This window comes from Desmodus rotundus, chromosome 7 (assembly GCF_022682495.2).
Source record: "Desmodus rotundus isolate HL8 chromosome 7, HLdesRot8A.1, whole genome shotgun sequence".
Classification (NCBI taxonomy): Eukaryota; Metazoa; Chordata; class Mammalia; order Chiroptera; family Phyllostomidae; genus Desmodus; species Desmodus rotundus.
In genome coordinates, this window is record NC_071393.1 from 33,117,102 (window position 1) to 33,138,743 (window position 21,642).

General features: G+C 42.7%; 1 protein-coding gene across 1 annotated transcript in view; it reads right to left on the reverse strand.

Moving 5' to 3' along the window:
• LOC112301902 (tubulin-specific chaperone cofactor E-like protein) overlaps positions 1 to 21,642 on the reverse strand; it is a 199,192-nt gene that overhangs the window by 63,552 nt on the left and 113,998 nt on the right. Inside the window, exons 14-17 of the mRNA XM_045192705.3 lie at positions 19,034 to 19,604; positions 16,452 to 17,044; positions 14,577 to 15,150; positions 9,423 to 10,024 (exon numbers count right to left, since the gene is read on the reverse strand). Coding sequence (XP_045048640.1) covers positions 9,423 to 10,024; positions 14,577 to 15,150; positions 16,452 to 17,044; positions 19,034 to 19,604 — 2,340 coding nt within the window. The remainder of the gene's footprint in view (positions 1 to 9,422; positions 10,025 to 14,576; positions 15,151 to 16,451; positions 17,045 to 19,033; positions 19,605 to 21,642) is intronic.

Consider the following 21,642-nt stretch of genomic DNA (forward strand, 5'->3'; position numbering starts at 1 on the left):
TAAAAATAAAAAATTAAAAAAACAAAAGAAGAAAAAACTTGCAAGGTAGAAGAGTGTTGAATGTCAAGGCAAGAAGGAATGGAATGAAAATGTATAAATTTGGGAGAAAAGATGGCAGTGGAGTAGGTGGAAGATAAACACACCTCCTCCCAGGACCGACCTGGAATTACAAGCAAAATATAAAACAATCAACCTGAATAACTAACTGAAGATTAGCTGAATAGAAGCTTTATAACCAAAGATTTATAGAACAAACCACATCAAGACTGGTGGGAATAGTGGAGACATGAAAAGGGTTGGCCCCACACCCACATGCAGGGGCTGAGAATCCGGAGGGATAGCTCAACTGCACAAGTCCCCCATTAGGAGCATGGGGTCTCAACCCTACACCAGGTTCCCCAACCCAGAACACCAGAGCTGGGAAAAGGAGCCCACATAATATCTGGTTGTGGAAATGAGTGGGGTTCCTGTCTGCCATGTAGAGACATGAGTCTACTAGAAACACAGGGACCCTCTTAAAGGGCCAGCACACAACCTGGTTTGCAGCCACTCACCTGGGCTCCAGCAGAGAGAGGGTGGCTTGGAGCAAAATAGAGTTGTGCAAGCAGAGACTGGGTTGTGTGGCTCTGGGGAGAGCTGAAGGGACAGCTACAAGTGTCCCTGTGCTGAGTCCCCCTTCCATGCTACCCTCAGATGCCAACTTTATGGGGTGGAGGAGTCCCTTCCATATGGCTTCAGCCTGGGGGAATGCAACAGTCCCACCCTTCCAACTCTCTGTCACTCTGCCCTGCTGAGCTCATGCCCTGTGAAGTCATCTGCCTGGGCCTCTGATATAGAGGTCTGGGTAAACTGGGGTGTCAGAGACTGAGTAGTGTAGCTGGGCAGTGTTTCTCCTTTTTCTTCAAGCCTGACTGGTGTTGCTCCTTCAAGGATCCCCACCCTCCCATAGGACCAGTGGTCCTATGCTGCCAAGCTATGGCAATCTCAAGGAAGTCTGGGAAGAATATAGGACAGACTGAGTAGTGTTACTCTAGGACAGGGTCCATTTTTTCCTTGCACACCTGACAGGTACAAAGCCCTCACTTCACATGGCCAACTCTTGGTCTCATTGGGCCTCATAAACTCTACTAGCCTCACTCTGACAACTCCTTGAGACCCTGCTTCACCACAAAGGTCTGCTGGCAACTGACCGTGGTGTACAATGGTACTTTTGCAGAGTGGCCACAGACCCAGCATTGGGACTGAGTTTGAATCTGTATCAAGCTAATGAACACCACTTGCCCCTACCTGATGACTCACTGAGAACCTATTTCATGCAGCTTATGTACCACCACAGGCTCTTACAGTGACTGAGCAAAACAGGCAGTCCACAGACATAGTCAGGAAGAGGAAAACCTCACAATGAATTAGGCCATTTCCTGACCTTCCCCGGAACTCAGTGCTGGTAGAAGCTGTCCTTGATGCACAGCTTGCCCCTTCTCATGCACACCCAGGCCAAGCAGAGGAAGCCACAAACTGTGGGTCACTTCACACATCCAAAAAGGTTGCCCAGGGCCAGTCATGGTAGCATCTGACATTGACTGGCACCAAAGTCCCTCCCAAGAAATGCCAGAACTAGCATACCCAGTGGTGAGCTTCAGACATCAAAGCAGGAACCAATTGGTTCCACGAGTGGCATATCCAAAAAGAGATCTTGAGAGGTACCAGACTCTGCTGAGGCAAATTCTGGTGTGTGTGTTCAGCATTTATACAGTAGCTCATACACTGTGGTTGGAGTTGGTGCTCAGAGTAAACAAGCCTGAGGGCTGACTCCATACATGGAAGGGCTAGTAACAATTAAGACTCAATTACAACAGGAGGGCTTATGTAACTCACACAAGGGAAATTCCTGAAATGCCAGCTTGGGTGATCAAGGAGCCTGCACCATCGGATCCCACAGGACACCTACTACATAAGGGCACTCTAACAAGACTGGGAAACATAGCAGGTCTACCCAATACACAGTAAAAAAGACACCAGGAGCCCACTGAAATGGGGAGACAAGGAAACATTGCCCAAATTTAAAAAAACAGGAAAATCTCAAAAAAAAAATTAAAAAAAGAATGAAATGAAATGGGGGCAAGCAATCTACCAAATACACAGTTCAAAACAATGGTTATCTTTAACTGGAACATAATCAACAAGAGAAAAAAGCAAACAAAATATAACCAGAGACATTGAACTTAAGAACAATCTAACAATAGCCAGAGGGGAGTGGGGAGGGGACAGTGGGGAGAGGGGTTAACAGGAACTACTATAAAGGACACATGGACAAAATCAAGGGGGAGGGTGGATGTGGGGGAGGGAGGTGGGTTCGACTGGGGTGGGGTGGAGTGATGGGGAGAAAATGCAGACAACTGTAATTGAATAACAATAAAAAAAATAAAGGACAACTAACTATCAAAACAATGGTTATAAGGATGCTCAAGGAACTTAGTGAGAACTTCAATAGCATAAAAAAAGGACAGAGAAACCATAAAAGAGGACCAGTCAGAAATAAAGAAAACACAAGAAAATGAACAGTAGGTTAGATGAAGCAGAGGACTGAATCAGTGACATGGTAGTAGAAAACACTCAGAGCAGCAAAAATTTTAAAAAATTAAATAAGGATAGTTTAAGAGGCCTCTGAAACAACATAAAGCATAACAGCATCCATATCATAGGGGTAACAGAAGGAGAAGAGAGAGAGCAAGAGATTGAGAACCTATGTAAAGAAACAATGACTGAAAATTCCCCTAACCTGGTGAAAGAAAAAGACATACAGATCCAGGAAGCACAAAGAGTCTCAAGTAAAATGAACTCAAAAAGGTCCACACCAAGCCACATCATAATTAAAATGACAAGGTTAAAATCAAAGACAGAATCTTAAAAGCCACAAGAGAAAGACAGGTAGTTACCTTCAAGGTATGTCCCATAGGACTGTCAGCTGATTTCTCAACAGAAACATTTCATGCCAGAGGGATAGTCAAGAAATATTCAAAGCAATTAAAAGCAAGGACTTTCATCCCTGACTGGTGTGGCTCAGTGACCTGGACATTGCCCCACAAACCTAAAAGTCCCCAGTTCAATTCCCGGTCAGGGCACATGACTGGGTTGCCGGCCAGATCCTCAGTCGAGGGCGTGCAAGAGGCAACTCATTGATGTTTCTCTCACACATTGATGTTTCTCTCACACATTGATGTTTCTCTCCCTCTCTTTCTCCCTCCCTTTCCCTCTCTCTAAAAATAAATAAATAAAATATTTTTAAAAAAATGTAAGGACCTACAACCAAGACTACCCAGCAAGGTTACCATTTAAAACTGAAGGAGAAACAAAGAGCTTCCCAGATGAGGAAAATGTGAAGGAACTTGTTATCACCAAACCATCATTACAAGAAATGTTAAAGGGGCTACTTTAAGTAAAAGAAAGAAAAAAGGAACATAGCTATAAAGAATAAAATGGCAAAAAATTCAAACCTATCAATAATCACCTTAAATGTAAAGATCATAAATGCTCTAATCAAAATACTTAATGTAGCTGAAGGGAAAACACGACCTGTACATACGCTCTCTACAAAAGACCCAACTCAGAATAAAAGACACACACAGACTGAAAGGAAAAATATAGAAAAAGATATTTCATGCAAATGAAAATTTAAAGAAAAGCTTGGGTAGCAATACTTAAATCAGATGAAACAGACTTTAAAACAAAGGCTGTAGTAAGAGACAAAGAAGGACACTATATAATAATAAAGGGGTCAATCTAATAAGAGAATATAACTGTTGTAGATATTTACATACTTAACAGAGGAGCACCTTAATACAAGGAGGGGCAAACTAGGTTTAAAGTTGTTTGTATGGAAAATAATACAATAATAATAAATAATAATATAAGAATAAACTCTGTTTCACATACTGACAACTGTAAACCTACTTTTGCCCCAACCAGTATGTAAAACAAATCTTGATGGACATAAATGAAGAGATTCACAGTAACAGTCATAATAGGGGACTTTGCCACCACATTGACATCAATGAACATATCTTCCAGACAGAAAATCAACAAGGAAACAGAGGCCTTAAATGACACACTAGATCAGATGGATTTACTTGATGTTTTCAGAGCATTTCATCCCAAAGCAGGAGAATATACATTCTTTTCAAATGCACACAGAAAATTTTCCAGGATAGACTACATGTCAGGACACAAAAAAAGTCTTAATAAATTTAAGAAGACTGAAATCATATCAAGCATCTTCTCTGACTGCAGTAATATGAAACTAGAAATACATTACAAGAAAAAAACCCTGAAAATCACACAAACACATTAAAGCTAAATAACATGTTACTAAACAATGAATGGGTTAACAATGAGATCAAGGAAGAAATAAAATGTTACATTGAGACAAATAAAAATGTACATACAACTTTCCAAAATCTATGGGACACACCAAAAGCAGTCCTATGAGAGAAATTTACAGAATTACAGGCCTACCTCAAGAAGCAAGAAAAATCTCAAATAAGCCATTTAAACTTACACCTGAAGGAACTAGTAAAAGAACAACAAACAAAGCCCAAAGTGAATAGAAGAAAGTAAATAATTAGAGCTGTAATAAATGACATAGAGACTAAAAATAATAATATAAAAGATCAATGAAACCAAGAACTCATTTTTGAAAAGATAAACAAAACTGAAAAACCTTTAACCAGACTAATCAAGAAAAAAGAGAGAAGTCACAGAATCTGAAATAAAAGAGGAGAAGTAACAACTGACACCACAGAAATAAATGGATTATAAGAAAATATTACACAGGATGATATGCCAACAAATTGGGCACTGTGGAAGAAATAGATAATTCCTAGACAAATAAAATCTTCCAACACTGAATCAAGAAGCATTAGAAAATCTGAACAGACTGTTCATAACTTATGAAATCAAAATAGTAATAAAAAAACAGCAAACAAAAGTACTGAACTTGATGGATTCACAGGTGAATTTAATCACACTTTCAAATTAGAACTAACACCTCTGCTTTTCAAACAATTCCAAAAAATTCAAGAGGAGGGAAGACCCCTAAGATCATTTTACAAGGCCAGCATTATCTCAATTCCAAAACTAGGTAAGACACTACAAAAAATATATATAGGCCTATATCCCTGATGAATATCAGTGCAAAAATCCTCACCAAAATATTAGCAAACCAAATCCAACAATACTTAAAAAAATCATACACAATGGTCAAATGGGATTTATTTCTGGTATGAAAGATTGGTACAATATCATCAAATCAATTAATGTGATATACCACATAAAAAATTAGGGATAATAATCATATGATAATATCAATAGATGCAGAAAAAACCATTTGACAAAACCCAGCACCTATTTATGGTAAAAAAAAAAAAAACTCTCAGCAAAGTGGGAATAGAGGAATCATACCTGAACATCAAAAGCCATATATGACAAAGCCACAGCCAACATCATACACAATGGAGGAAAACAAAAAGTGATTCCCTTAATATCCTGAACAAGACAGGGATGTCTGGTTTCACCACTATAATTCAAGAGAATACTGGAAGTCCTAGACACAGCTATCACACAAGATGAGGAAATAAAGGCACCCAAACTGGAAAGGAAGAAGTAAAACTGTCATTATTTGCAGCTGACATGATACTGTATATAGAGAACTCTAAAGATTCCACCAAAAAACTGCTAGAAGTGATAAATAAATTCAGTAAAATGGCAGAATACAAAATCAATGTTAAGAAATCAACATTTTTATACACCAAAAATAAACTATCTGAAAGGGAAACAAATAAAATAACATCATTTAAACTACATCAAAAACAACATAAAATACCTGGGAATAAACTTAACTAAGGAGAGAAAAGACCTGTGCCTGGAAAATTATAAGGCACTGAAGAAAGGAACTGAAGAAGACACAAATAAATGGTATCATATACCATGTTCATGGATAGGAAGAATTAACATGTTAAAATGTCCATACTACCCAAAGCAATACATAAATTCAACAAATTTCCATCAAAATACCAGTGGCATATTTCACAAAACAAATAATCTAAAAATATATATGAAATAAGGTGCACCCAGCTAGCTCAAATGGTAGAGCATGAGACTCTTAAAAATGTATATGAAATTAAAAATGACCCCGAATAGCCTCAGTAATACTGACAAAGAAGAAAAAAGTTGGAAGTATCACAATACCTGATATCAAACTATATTTCAAGGCCATACTAATCAAAACAGCATGGTACGGGCATAAAAGCAGACACGTAGATCAATGGAACAAAATAGAGAGTCCATAAAGAAACCTGCATCTATATGGTCAATTAATATTTGACAAAGGAGGCAAGAACATACAATGGGGTAAAGTCTGTTAAATAAATGATACTGGAAAAATTGGACAGATACATGCAAATAAATGAAACTAGACTAACTTCTTACACCATATGTAAGAACAAACTCAAAATATATTAAAAACTTCAATGTAAGACTCGAAAACATAAAAGTTTTCAAAGAAAACATAGGCAATAAAATTCCTGACATTTCTCTTAGCAATATTTTTTTCTGACATATCTGTCCAGGCAAGGAAACCAAAACAAACAAACAAATAAACAAACAAATGGGACTACATCAAACTAAAAAGTTTTTGTATAGCAAAAGAAACCATCAAAGAAATGGAAAAACAACCTACTGATTAGGAAAAGATATTTGCCACTGATTTGTTTGGAAAGGATTTATATCGAGAATTTATGAAGAACTCATACTACTTATTACCAAAATACCAAATAATTCAATTTAAAAATGGACAGAAGACCTGAATAGACACTTCTCCAAAGAGGACATATAGATGGCCAACAAACATATAAAAGATGCTCAGTGTCACTAATTGTCAGAGAAATGCAAATTAAAACCACAATGAGATGTCACTTCACACCTGTCAGAATGGCTACCATCAATAAATTGGTAAACATCAAGTGTTGGTGAGGATTTCCAGAAAAGGGATCCCTCATGCAGATTGGTGGGAATGCAGATTGGTGGTGTAACCACTGTGGAAAACAGTGTGAAAGTTCCTCAAAAAGTTAAACATGAACTGCCTTATGACCCAGGGATTCCAGTTTTGGTTATATATATGAATAAACCCAAAACACTAATTGGAAAGAATACACGTACCCCTATGTTTATTGCAGCATTGTTTATAATAGCCAAGACATGAAAATAACCCAAGTGCCCATCAACAGACATGTGGATGAAGAACAGGTGGTACATATATACAATGGAATATTACTCCACCATAAAAAGAAGGAAATATTACCGTTTGTAACAGCATGAATGGGCCTCCTAGAGGATATTAATGTAAGTGAAATAAGTCAGTTACAGAAAGACAAATAACATATAATTTCACTTATCTGTGGAATCTAAAGAACAAAATAAGGGAACAAACAAAATTGAAAGAGACTTATAGAGAGGGCAGAGTACTGGGAGACTGGGTGAAAGAGATGAAAGAATTAAGAAGTACCAATTGGTAGTTACAAAATAATCATGAGAATGTAAAGCACAACATAAGTAATATAGTCAATAATATTGTAATAAGAATATTGTAATATTGTAATAGTATTGTAATATGTATGGTGCCAGGTGGGTATTAAAAATATAGGGAGAACACTTTGTAAAGTGTACCACTGTCTACCACTATGCTGTACCCCTGAAACTAATACAAAATAATACTGAAAGTAAACTATAATTGAAAAATAAAAATTTTAAATTTAAATTTAAAAAGTGCATAAATCTAAGAGTAGGGATATATCAAATGAGGAAAAAAGGGCAAGCCACATGGATGAAATGGTTGATTTGTTTGTTTTACACATATGGTGAAAATGGGTGAGAGAGAAGTTACGGTAATGGACAATGGAAACTATCCAGACATCTGTTGGAAACCTTATGTGGCTGAAAGCTAAGTATCTGATATATTTGTAATCTGCCTTAGTGGCAATTTAATCTCCCAGATTGCTGCAAAAGTGACCAGCAGCCAAACGAGTCTTAGAAACCTTGGAAGAAAGGTGTTACTACGTTATCCCATTCCCTCATCTGACCAATCTCTTGAGTGTCATTATATGCAGGGCACTCTATACTCATTTACCATAAAGATTAATTATGTTTGGTTTGTGCCATCAAGAAGCCCACAGTTAGAACTGAGTGACATGAACGTCACCAAAAAATACTGTGTGATTAATGCAGTAATGGATATAGTAACCAACTGTTATAAGAAGCAAGAGAAAAACAATCTGGGTTTTATGTATAATATCCAAGAAAGGGAAGAATGAGCATAGTGAGACCTCTGCCTTAAATGCTACGAAGGCACATTTTCCAATCAATGTGGAAGGGATGGTTTATGAAGCTTTAAAAGCTTTGTCAGAGAAATCCTAAGGAAGGAAAGAAATCAGTGAAGTTGCCCAGGGAACTCTTTAGTAATAGCTCAGAATTTTAAAGAGAATGCATGCAAGATGAAAAGGAGTCCCCTTAGAGATAAATTATGCCATAGACTGGTGAGGAAAATGTAAAAAGTCTAACACCCTAAATCAGCTCCTCCAAAATGCTAAGCCAGAGTCTGTTGGCTGGCTTGTTTATGCCCAAGTAGTGCTCAGAGCAAGGCTTTGAACAAATAGTGCTGGGCCTGCTACCTGTCTGAGGTCCTTACACTTGGCCAGGAGTGCACAGGGCTCCTCAGCCCCTACTGGCTTCTCTATTCATGGTCAAGGGGATGAAAAGGTGGGAAGGATAGAAAGGGGGAACCGAGGGCTACATAAGGAGAGAGACTGTAGGAGAGCCACTGAGTTCTCCAAATGCTTTGTAGGACTTGAACTCCCAAACCCTGCAAGATCCACAGGAAGACTAGAAGAGTAAGAATAGGCCAGAGCAGGCTAATATCCTGATCCCAAACGAGGGAAGGAGGCGGATTAGACAATAGTGCCCCTTCAGATGCCTGATCTGCACTGGGCATGTGTTCTCTCCAACAGACAGAGCAACTGCCCAAGGCCACGTTGCCGTAGCCAACCTGGGGTTTGTGTGCAGGCGTGTGCTCTGCCCAGCACTCTCTGCTGCGTTGTGGAAGGTCCCATTTCTAGGGCTGGTGCCAAACTTGGTGCCTTCCCAAGCAATCTTGACTTGGGAAGATTGCTTTCCTCTCTGAGGCTCAGTCTCCTTACCTGTAAGATGAAGAGACAAAAAAAATCTCCAGGGCCCTCTCTGCTCCAACATCCCACCTATGCTTTTCCTTAGATTCTGAACCAGCCTGATTCAGCAGCTGTCCGGCTTGCTGACCAAAGACCCCTGTCCTCCCACCCCCACAGCCCCTTCCTGGGGTCTGGCCTGTAACTACTCACCAGCACAGTGTGCTTATAGGCCCTGTGAATCACTATGCTGTAGCCAAACACGGTCACATCCACCTGCTTGACCCACAAGGCCAGTGATGGGTCCCGGTCCTCATTCTTGGCTGTGATGATAAACTTGGGGTAAGTGTCTGAGATTGGCCTGTTTCCTGTGGTGCACAGGATGAACGGGCAGCTGGTCTGGAAGTCAAAGGGGTAGCCATCAAAGGTCAGGTAGTGGCCGTAGCCAGACACAATGCAGGAGGCGTCGGTGCGGGCCTGGCAGTAGTAGAGGCCGCCTTCCTCCATGCAGTACTCGTCATCCTTGCAGGGGATGGTCTCACAGTGGACGCTGTTGTCTGTGCCGTTGCAATAGCAGAAGATCTGGCAGTCCAGGTCTACCCAAAAGGTCTCATTAGTGGCAAGCTGGTGCCCCTCAAAGTTGCAGCCACACTCACTGCGGGTGACACACTGGCTGCCTTGCAGGGCATAGCCCTCATCACACTGACACCCCTCAGAGCAGCTGTCCACACAGATGGGGCCCAGGGCCAGGGTCTCACAGGTCTCCGTGCACGTCACACATTCCTCAAAGTGGCTGTTCTCCGGGCACTCCAGAGCTAAGGGTGGTCAAGGAGAAGACAGGCTTGAGAAAAGAGCAGAGGTCACAGACAGAGTGTGGGTACACTCATTAGCACGCGTGTGTGTGCCTGTGCATGTGTGGGTGTGCTGTGTGCATTCTTTTTGGACAGCATAGTGAGCTCAGTCAATGTCATGTCATCTCACTGGGGTCAGCAAAGGCTTAGGAAACCCCTTGCTCATGTGTGCCTCAGGTGCGCTTAGCTTCCCATGGAGAAGATGCCAAGACTGCAAGCCTGTGTGGAGCTCCTGCTACATGCCAGGCACTGTGTCAGGTATGTTAGTGTAACTTTTCTCAATGACCTAGAAGGTGACGAAAGTCTCATCCTCCCTGGCTTAGAGATGAGGAGGCTGAAGGTCAGTGACTTAACCTTACTTATAAGTCCTGGAGAGAGATCTGAACCTGGATCTCCCTACTTGAAGACCCTGGGACAGCATCCTGTAAGAACAGATCCTGTGGACACCATGTCCAAGCCTCAGTTTCTTCTTTTATGAAATAAGGACCTAGCCTAGCTGTTCTGAGGATCAATAAGCTAATATAATAAGTCCACAGTAGAGTCTCAATGCCCTTTACCTTCTTTACACTTTCTTCTATTATGAATAGCCTTTATGAAGGTATTTTCACTCTGCAGATTGATCTTTCCCTTTGACTTTCATTTCCCTTATCTACTGCTTCCTGGCCTCTTCCACCTCCTCACCGCCTTCTGGATGAGCCTCTGCCTCCTTTGCTTACACTCTTTCCCCCACCTGGAGAGTCCCCACAAATCTAAATCATACCCATTCTTCAAGTTTCATTTCAAGTGGCCCTTCTGCCCAGAAGCCTTCCTTAACAGATCAAGTCTCTGAGTCACAAAGCACAGCACATGAAATAATAACAGCACCTGCCGCTCACCATGGAGTTCCAGGCAATCTTCCCGTTCCCTTTATTATATAGCTTGTCAAAATTTGACATGGGAAGAGAAGAATCTGGGAGCACAGAAGAAATCTACCTAAAAGTCTGCATAGTCTAAAGATTGTGAGAGTCCCCACCATCTCCAAGGAGAATAAGATCTTGCCTTTAAAACTGTTTTCAAAGCTCTTGTGCACACTATTACTCCTTAATAATGTCTCAGAATCCGAGGACATGAAGGACGATACAGACAATTAAGTGGCATGGCAATGATAGCTCTGCCCACAAGTACCTGCTCAACAGTCCCACGGCATGCGGTACCGAAAGCAATCATCTCCTCCCTCTGGGTAGAAGGACCACCCCCACTCCCATTGAGTACAACACCATACAGCACTGGAGTTGAAGGCTAGTCCAGCACTAATCAATATGTCTGCATAGAGGGATTTTCACATTGGTCTCTAAGTTGTGAATATTTGTAACACTGACCGTAGGTTTATAGTGAGAGCAAACAACATGACTTATTTAACTACATCTTGCTTTGTGAGTTTCCGTGTTGTCTGAATTTGTCTGAAAGTCTGGGACATACAGATGTAAGTAATAAATATCCCCTGACCCCAGAAATGCCTCTGTGAAATTATTTTCATAGCAGCTTGGCTCTGCCAGCAAGAGGTGTGGCTAAACACATCTGAACAGAAGCGTGGTTGTCTCTCTCTAAGTCCAAAGAAGATTGTGTTCCTGCTTTGCAGCTGGTGGCCCAGTCTAATCCCCATTCCACAAGACTCTGACCAGATGAACTCCTTAGTGCCTGGTGACTGGATGAATCGAGTGTGCACATTCCAGTTCTTCTCCCCAGACCCACACACACATGTGTGGGCGAGACTTCCTGGAGGGTTTCTGCAACGTGAGCCCTGGCCCTTCTGCCAAAGGAGCCATGTTCCTGTCCACATGACTCTATAAAAGCTGCTCTCAGGAGCTTCCTCCAGCTCTGCAGCCCCAAGAGGGGCAGTGACAGACTCTTCCCGGTAGCCATCACATCCAGGAAAAGAGGGTCTCCTTACTGCCCCACTGCACTTGCTTCATACAAACAATGTGTCATGTAGCACAAACACTTCCTGCTGGGCAGGAGGTCAGTGTTTAATGGAAGGGCATGGACATGGCCTACAACAAAACGGACCTGGTGTGTGGCCATGAGGGGACTCCACATGTGCAGGAGCTACACCTGGAAGACTGAGTGCTGGTGTGGGAACAAAGGTCATATTAGATAAACTGGAGAGAGCACAGAGGAGTAGGAAGGGAAGCAGATTAATAGGAAGGCTTTGAGAAAGTATTACAAGGTCCGACAAGAGGTGATGGTCAGTGGAACCCTTGGAACCTCTATCCCTGTGGGTGACTCTATGAAAAGAGCATGCTCCCAGAATTCCAGCTTTAGGATTCACAGCAGCTGCTATTAATTCCTCCCAAGTGTGGCTAAGATTCACCAGGTATCCAACTTCCCTTTTCTGAGATGACAGCCAACAAATACTCCATATGCACCTAAAAGTTCTAAAGCTCAGAAACCAGATATTTAAAGACAAGTGTATGAGTGTGCGTGTTAACTTTTAGCTCTGAGATGCTTCTGTTGAAAGGGCTTAGAGATAAAGCAAGACTACTCCAATAGCAAATGGGTAAATCTCACACAGATCTTGGTTTGTAATACTTTCTTCACCAAAAGAAATTGGGGCTTCTTGGAGTAATGGCTGGTTTTAGTCCGGGACTGGGGAAGGTTAAGAGATGAATGTGCGATGTTTTTTTAATGCCAGAAAGTAAGAAAATAACAGAGTTGTGCCAAAAGGACATAGGAGGCAACTTGAAGGAGTTCCCACAGGCCCGATGTAGAACAATTTTAACACCAAAATATTTTTTTAAATGTAATATGAAATATAAACAATTGAAACAATTAGAAATCTGTGTATCCATATTGATGAGAGATAGATGGTTGAGACAGATAGAAGGCTGGATGGATGAAAGGCAGGCAGGCCAAAGAGAAGGGAAGGCTTCTGTTCACAGCAGAATGACCTCTGCTGACTGGTAGACGTAAGAGTGTGACAGAGCTGACAGCCATCAGTTTGTAGTCATCATGCTCCAGGTTGATGTAAGCAAACATTATCAATGGGCACTAAATTGATGAGGGGGTTTGGATGACATGCAGGATACCTGCATGGTCTTAAAGTATCTCCTAGCCATATTGCTCATTATTTGCAAGAGAAAAAACATAATGACTATATAGTAGAGACATTTGAAAATGTCTTTGACCAGGGTATCAATCTGCTTATGACCCATGAGAGGAGGTTGGACAGAATGTGCCCCTCATGGGACGTGATGCTGTCAGGCAAACACGCATCATCCGTGCAAGTGTCTGAGTGCGGACATACAGCAGAACCCAGTAGTGAGAAAACATCAAACCCAAATGGAGGGCCACTCTGTTTTTAAAAAAGGTGGCTGTATTCTTCAAAAATGACAATGTCAAGAAAGACAAATAAAGCTAAGGAATTGTTCCAGAGGAAAGGGGGCTAAAGAGACATGAAAACTAAATGCTGCGTGCAGTCCCAGACTGTGTCTGTACTGAGGGTGTAAAACGCCATACAGGACATTGCCAAGTCAGTTGTAAAAACTGAACTATCGATGTTAAATTATTGTGTCACTGTTAAGTTTCCTAACTGTGATTCTATAAATGAGTATCGCTGAATTAAGGAAATACACAGCGAAGCATTTAGCAACAAGAGGCACAAATCATACAACTTACTTTCAAGTGGAGAAAGAGTGAGAGAGAATAAAAAGCATATGGGACAAAATGATAACAATAGGTTAATCTGGGTGAAGGGTATACACATATTCTTGCAACTTTTCTGTAACTTTGAAATTATTTCGGAGTAATAAGTTTTTTAAAACAAACAAACTTAAGTAGGAAGAAATAAACAGATGTAGAGCATGTAGTCTTAATGGTGGCACTGGTTCTGGTTTGGGGTCAAATGTTTTGGTGAGAAAGGGGTGGGTGCTCAAGTCCAGGTGGGGCATCCTTGCTCCAGGCATAGCCCCACCCTCCCAGCTACTCCTCCAGGTGGCCTCCCAAGTAACCTAGAGTGTCACTTATTAGGTCTTCTGATTACTACAGTACTTTCATTGCCTGGCTGAGAGGGGCCAGATACTCTGGGGACAAAATTTAAAAAACGGCAATATGAAATTTTCTTAATAGCCATTGCCAAGTTTGCCCCAGAGAGCAGTGCTAACCTCTAGTTCATGAAAGGCAGCCTGAATGACCACCTTCTACTAAACTGAACTGGACCCTTCTTTGCCAAAAAAGGAAGGTGCCAAGGGAGCCTTTGACATGATGTGTGTTAGGGCAAAACACACAGGCAAAAGGATGGCTAATTGTTCTACAATGAAAAGATTGTGTAATTAGAAACAAAAATGTGGGTGAGAAACAGTTTGGTTTAGGGTAATGGGCCTTCCAGAGGACACATCAGACTAGGGAAGGTTCACTCAAGAATCACACTGTCCCTGAGCTCCACTGCATCAGGAAGAGGAGTCCTAAGAAAGAACACCCAGTGTCTCATGTACTTCCCTACCACCCAGCTGGCCTCCCCCATAATGTAGCCCCAACTTACGGCAGAAGTCATAGGTCCTCCAGGGGCCAACCTCCACATCAGCATTCTTGCAGGCGCTTGCGTACCGGGCCACAGAGTCGCAGAGCTCCGACTCGTTGCCTCCACTCTGGCACAGGCGAAAGAGGCAGGTGCGGTAGTAGGCGGTGACGTTGACCACCCCATGGCACTCTAGAAAGGAGCTGTTGGAGGGGTCATTGATGATGCCACACCTGGAGCGGCTCCGATAAAATTTGAGCAGCTCTGAGTCATTGTTGCAGGCCTTCAGCAAGTCCCCACACTCCCCATTGCAGATCTCCTCAAAAGTTGTCCAGCTTTCCAGGAACACGGCCAGGTTGTCTGTGCACTTGCCATTGGGGAGACAGAACTCATCGCTGGCATTAGCGTTGAAGAAGCCACATAAGCCCCCGGTGCAATTGAAGTAAATAGTGGAGAGCCGGATATAGAGCAGACCTGTGTCTGAGTACTGGACACTCACAATACCTTTGGACTCTACTGTTGTGCTGTTTTTGTTTCGATGAATTTCCAGCTTCCCCGAAAGATGGAAAAATGGTAATTCTACTTCTTGACCATTCACCTGAAAAGTCAAATCACTATCATCAATTGCAGCTACACACAATTTTCCAGGCTACGGGTTGAAGGCATGGCCTGGCACCAGTACTAGTGCTATGAGAAATGTCAAGAGGCTGACCATCTGTAGAAACCACACACACAGACAAAAACTGTTTCTTCAGGAGCATCTTTGTTCTTTCATTTCTAGACTCCTCTGATTCAACATATTTACTGTTTATTTCCTATGTACAAGACTCTAAGCTAACCCAAAGCAAAACTGGAATGTAAGCAAGTTGTCTTACATGCGTGGCTTCCTCCTGCTGCCTGACACCTTTCTAGGGATAGAGCCCTTTCTTCCCCACATTCCTGGCTCCTCCCTTTCCCTTTAAATCTTACTCTGCCTGTGTCTCAGCCCCTTGGGGGCATAAAGCATGTATCTAGTTATCTAGCTGTCCATCTACCTAGCTGTCTCTTTCTGTTCTTTTAATGAATTAAACTCTGCCAGTGTGTCAGTAGGAATGAAAACAGCCCTTTCAGTGTGTGGGTGTGTTTTATCATATCCTTGTACAGCACCCCTTTGACTTTTGTTTTCTAAATTAAGCTTGATGTGATATTATGGAATGCATGGTAGACTGGGAAAAGAAAGGTCTGCCCTCCGTTAGCCCAGCTCCACTGCAACTTAGCTGTGAGGCCGCGTTAAGATAGCCTTTTGGGATCTTCCTAAGAAAACAAGGAGTTGCACTAGATTATTCTTAAGATTCCTTCTAAAACTAATGATCTATGAGTCTAGATACCTCAGCCTGGGTATTTTAGAGCAGGTCAGAGGGACAAGGGGACCATCGCAGGCACCCTTGGCATTACTCCATATAGATTCCCTTTATAGGTAGGAAAGTCAGTATAGTACAGGGTACAGGGCATAGACTCTGGAGCCAGCCTGCCCAGGTTTGACTCCCATCGGTGGCTGTGTGTCTCTGAGGAAGTTACTAAACCTCTCTGTACCTCAGTTTTCTTATCCGTGAAATGAGGATAACACTGGGTAGGATTAAATGTGATACTGCTTAGAACAGTGCTTGGCACATAGTAAACATTCTGTGAGTATTTACTATAATGGAGAGCTAGTCCTTTTTATCTAATTTGAGAAATTCCAGCTTCACTCCATGCTCTACCTGTTGGTCTCTTATTTAATGACCATAATGTTCCCATTTGGGAATCGTCGTCTTTCTAGAATCCACTCATAGTCAGAGGCAAAAAAAAGCAAACCTGAAGAACATGGCTCCTTCATTTGTGTGACTCATGGGAAACCCTCAAGGGCAGCAGCAGCCTCACCTTGACTTCTGAAGCCCCTATTCCTCCTATCTTGACCTCCTGGTTAGCCACCAGGATCCGAAGACCTCGAAGCCAGGCAGGCCCTCCATCAGGCTTCTTCTTGTTGATGTCGATTTCCAAGTACTCTGGCTGCTCCGGGCAGGTCTTGAGCAGCGTGTAGGAGAACTCGGAGGGGAAGGCATAGGCAGCCCCGTCAAAAGTGTGCAGCACTTGGTTCTGGCTGAGCAGGCACACAGTCTCTCGCTTGGGGAAGCAGCCGCGGTAACCGTCCTCCACGGTGCACACCTCCCCGCCCCGGCAGGTCTTGTTGAAGCAGTACACATCTCCGCCCTCCTCGCACAGGCACTGCACAGTGCAGTTGGCTGTGGCCCAGAAGAACTCCCCCATGGCATAGTAGTGGCCATCGAAGTCACAGCCGCACTTGTGCAGCGGAACGCACTGGCTGGTGCTGAGAACAAAGCCCTCGTTGCACTCGCAGCCCTCCGTGCATGGCGTGGCGCAGTTCTGCGAGGCTGTGAGGTCTGAGCACGTGTCGGGGCAGCTGCTGGTGCACACGGAATAGTGGCTGAAGCTCGGACACTGCACCGTGGACACTGATGTGAGGGAGAGAAGGGAGCATGACAACAAGGTCAGTGACCCAGGCGCCAGTGGCCAGAAGCCACCATGCACTGGAGCCGGGAGGAGAAGAGCTCCTTCCATTTAGCTCCTAGAGGGAGGGCCAAGCAGCCACTCCTTTGAAGAACAAAGACTTGAGGTTGTGTCTGTAGAAACAAGCTCAACAGCTTTTCTAATAACTACTGAGCAACACGAGTGACTTGTGAACTTGGACTCTCATTCAACCATCTTGACTAAAATTTTACTTCAAGTTGTTATGCTAGCTAAACTACAGATTACTCAATATAGATTTATCATTTGGTGATCTGCAATCATTAGGGTGTTTTAAGATCTTCAACTGATGGACATATAAATTATTCTGATTTTATAGGGCATGGCCCATTCTTAGGAGGAAATAAATTCAACTTGTAACAGAAATGAAAAATGTAACCATTATAGGAATAATTTGAAAATATAGAATTTCTAACAGACAGGTACTTAAAATACCTAAGAGTGACCAAGGAGTTTGCAAAAATGAATTCTCTGGAATGCTAAAACAATAACAAAACTGGGCTATCTGAAAAGAACTGTGTGCCTGTTCCTCCAAGAGACTGGATTGAAACTAGAACTAGAGGCCTTCTGACCTTCTTTCTTGCCTTAGAAACCTTCCATTCTTATTTTAAGAACATCTGAGTGTATGTAATATTTGAATCTTGTGGGATCCAACAGGCAGGGGCTCAAGAGCCTGGTAAATTAGCTCTTTGAATTACATGTGACTCATCCCATTGACATTTAGAGAGAGGAAGACAGAGGGAGGGAGGGAGAGAGAGAGAGAAGAATGTGGAAGATAGGAAAGTAGTACCACAGAGAAAACATAGCCATTATAGGCAAGAATTTAGTTAGGCAATTTGGATGCTCTTGGGTTATAAAAAGATTAAGGGAAAAACATATTCAATTTAGCCTTGAATCAGAATTTCGATGCTGTAGATATAATAGAAGCTGGTCAGTCACAAGAAGAAAAAAATACACTGTCTCTTGTAGGTTGACCAGTACTCAAAGAATTAAATCTGACATATGATGATTTATTTGAATCCAACTTATACATCTAAGATAAAAATCTCCCTCTGGCCTTGGAACTTAAATTTCTAAATCTTCTCACCTCCATAGCAATCTCAAGTGCATGGATTATAATTTTCTGTTTACTTACATGGAGAAAACCAAGCACCAGGAAAGAAACAAAATTCCAAGTAGTTATTTTTTGTTTGTTTGTTTTAAAAATTTGTATAATAGGAAAAGAAAGACAGATTTAAGAGGGCTAGGAGGAAAAAATAATGAGGTAACTAAATTATGCTTAATCCAAAAGTATAACAAAATAAACTGGATTTCCCCACACAGTTGGGCTTTTCCTAACCACTTAGCATTTCAGATAAAAGGACTTCTTTCCTGGTTGCTATACTTCCTATCTGCAGCCCCTTCTTCCACCGCCAACAGCAGGTCAGCATAAGTGCTACAGAGCAAGAGACACGAAACCTAAAGGGGCTGTAAGTGAAGAAGAATGAACCAAGGAAGAGATGTCATAGGTTTCAATGGGAGGTAAAGTACTTTGCTGAAGGCGGGTCTTGATCACCCAGGCTAGTGTCTGTATTTACTTAACAGGCACAAAGGTAGCCACCTGTATCTCTGAAAGCCCCACCACCTGGCTCAACTCAGGTTGCCACCCCACTGCAGGGCCTTCATCCCACCAAGCATTTCATGTTTCCAGACCATTTCTGCTCATCAATGGCTTCTAGTTTTCTGGCTATAATATTGGAGGGGGGAGGGTACAAGTAAAGATCCTTTTACAGTTCATTCTTTATAATTTATGATATTGCAACCTCACCTCCACCGTCAGACAATTTGTTTCAGCTAGAGTTCTGAGGAGCTCGGAAACCCTCTCCCTGCCCCCCTGCACAAGAGCAGCCTTCCATTTGGTTGGGATGTCAGCTTACCACACCCAGTCTGCACTCGCCAGTCTCCAATCGGAATGCCAAGGGCTTGGCACACAAGGGCATAGGCTTGGATGGCTTGACAGAGGAGTGTCCCATTGTCCCTCACGCTGCACAGGTCATACACACAGCTGTGCACAAAGGCTGTGGGGTCCACGACAGTGCCACACTCCCACAAGGGACCGTCGGTCTTATTGAGGAAGCCACAGTAGTCAGAGCCAAAGTAGAGGGTCTCCGTGGCCGCATCGCATTGGGTGCAGTTGTCCACGCAGCCTGAATCACACATCCACTCGGTGTGGTAGACCCGCCAGCTCTCTCCTAGATCCAGGACAGACATGGCTGGCCTGCCGTCCGGGCGGAGGAAATCGTCCAGTGGGTTTTTATTGTAGTTCCCACAGAGCCCACATGTGGAGTTTATATAGGAGCCTGGGATGGAAATGGAGGCGTAGTGCTGGCCATCGAAAGTCACTAAAAGCCCAAAATCCGTTTCCACAGCTGTAGACATGCCACTCTGGTAGATTTTCACTGCCCCCAAGTCTAAGGTGATGGGCAAAGAAGCCACCAGATCATTAACCTGCCAACAACAATAGTAAAAGGCAGGTGAGCAGGTGCCAGGCAATGGTTCCAGCTAATGTCCTCCAGAAAAAGGGAGGCAGAGCAACTCAGTGTTCCAGAGAGAATGGTTACTCCAAACTGCCTGGGCTTCAGTGGGCATCCTTCCTATTACAGCAGAGGCCTGGGGAAGCCCCAAGATTGGGCTGGTGTGGACCATCTGAGCACTGGGTGCTGCTTAAGCTGTGAGAAACATGCATTGCTAGTGCCACTCTGACTCCCCTGGGGGAACAGGTTGCTGTCACTTCTTCCTGGAGTGCCAGGGCTAGCTAGCTTCGAGTCTCTTCTTGAAAGACTAGTTACCTTGCTTTTCCTCTTTTCTCCTCTAAACCCTTTCTTTAAATTCCAGCTTAAGTTACACATATTCCATTGTATTTTTAATGCCTTTAGCACTCCCTGACCCTTCCTCCCAGCTGAAGTGTATACTATAAATTGTTCCACACAATTTAGCATTGAGGTCCCTTGGTATTATTATTCTCTGAGTGTTTCACTTGCTGATATCAGGATGATGTCATGGAATCATTCACCAACAACAAATCTGACCACCTACTGGGTACCAAGCACTATGTTCGGTGCTGAGAAATAAGGAATTAAAAAAATAATAATAATTGACCTTGTCTCTCATGAGCTCTCAATCTACTGAAGAAGAGGGCCACAAATTATATTTATAATATACTGTTTGAAGTGTGTGTTAATAGGCAATGCAATGGGAGAACAGTAAATCAGCATTTAATGCAGCTTGAGGAAGTCACAGAAGGCTTCTTAGAGGGAATTACATCTGATCTGGGTCTCTAAAGGTAAATGGAAGTGACCAAAGGAAGAGTGGGAGACAGGAAATTCCAGGACAAAAAGAGAAAGGCAAGGTGGGACAGTCATCTGGGTGGTACCAGACTGCAGAAAGAAAGGGTAGACAGAAATGAAGCTGGAGACAGGGACAAGGTCCATTTGTTCAACAAATACTGATTTAGCCTTTTCTGTGTATTAAGCACTATTCTAAGAGCTAAGGATTGGCAACAAGTGGAAATCCCCACATCATGGAACTTCTGTTTTAGTTGAGGAGACCAACAACAAAGAAAATAAATAAGTAACATATGAAGTATGTCAGAAAATGTTCTGCAGAAAAATAAAGCAGAAAATGTGGGTCACAAAGTACTAAGAAAGAGAGTTTCTAATTTCAAATAGGATAGTCAGGGAAGACTTCACTGGGAAGGGGACATTTGAGATGAGGAAGCAAACCATGCTGTGGTCTGGTGAAAGCAGCTCAGGAAAAGCAGTCAGCCAGGCCCTCGGTGGAGCATGCCAGGGAACTCCCAGGACCTCAGGAAGCCAGTGTGGCTGTGACAGAGAGAGTAAGAGTGGCAGGTGATGTCAGAGCGATAAGAACAGCCAGAACAGACCAAGCCTTTCAGCCATTGTGAAGACTTTGGCTTTTGACTGAGCAAGACAAAGAGCCAAGTAGGTGTCTGGAACAAAAGATCATCATGATCTGACTTCCATTTTTAGAAAATTGTTTGTGCTTCTGTGTTGGGAACACAGAAGGGCCTTTAAAGCTGTTTTAAAACAAACCAAAATTACACAAAAACAAACAAAAAAACTTGGATTCCTCTTCTGTAGGGTGAGCCCTAGAAGGTTTTGAAAAAGAAAATGACATAGTCAGACTTGCATTCATTCTGGCCAGCATGAAGGACTCACTGAGGTATGTCAAACTGAGAAGGAGAGAAACCAGACAGGCAACTGCTGCTGGAATCCAAGGGTGGTGGAGGGTGAGGGCCTGAATACAGAGTGACATGGAGAGTGAGGGACATGCTCATGGGGTACCCTCAGGACCTGGTAGGGTTTTACAGTGGAGAGTGAGAAATGGGGGGAGAATCAAGTCTGGCTCACTTGAGTAGGTGGCTTGATAAGGCTGTTAACAGAAAGTTTATTTTCTTCTTTTTCACATTTATTATGCCTAGCCCCTATAGATGTCCCATTGTGGGCTAGGATGGGATGGTGAGTCC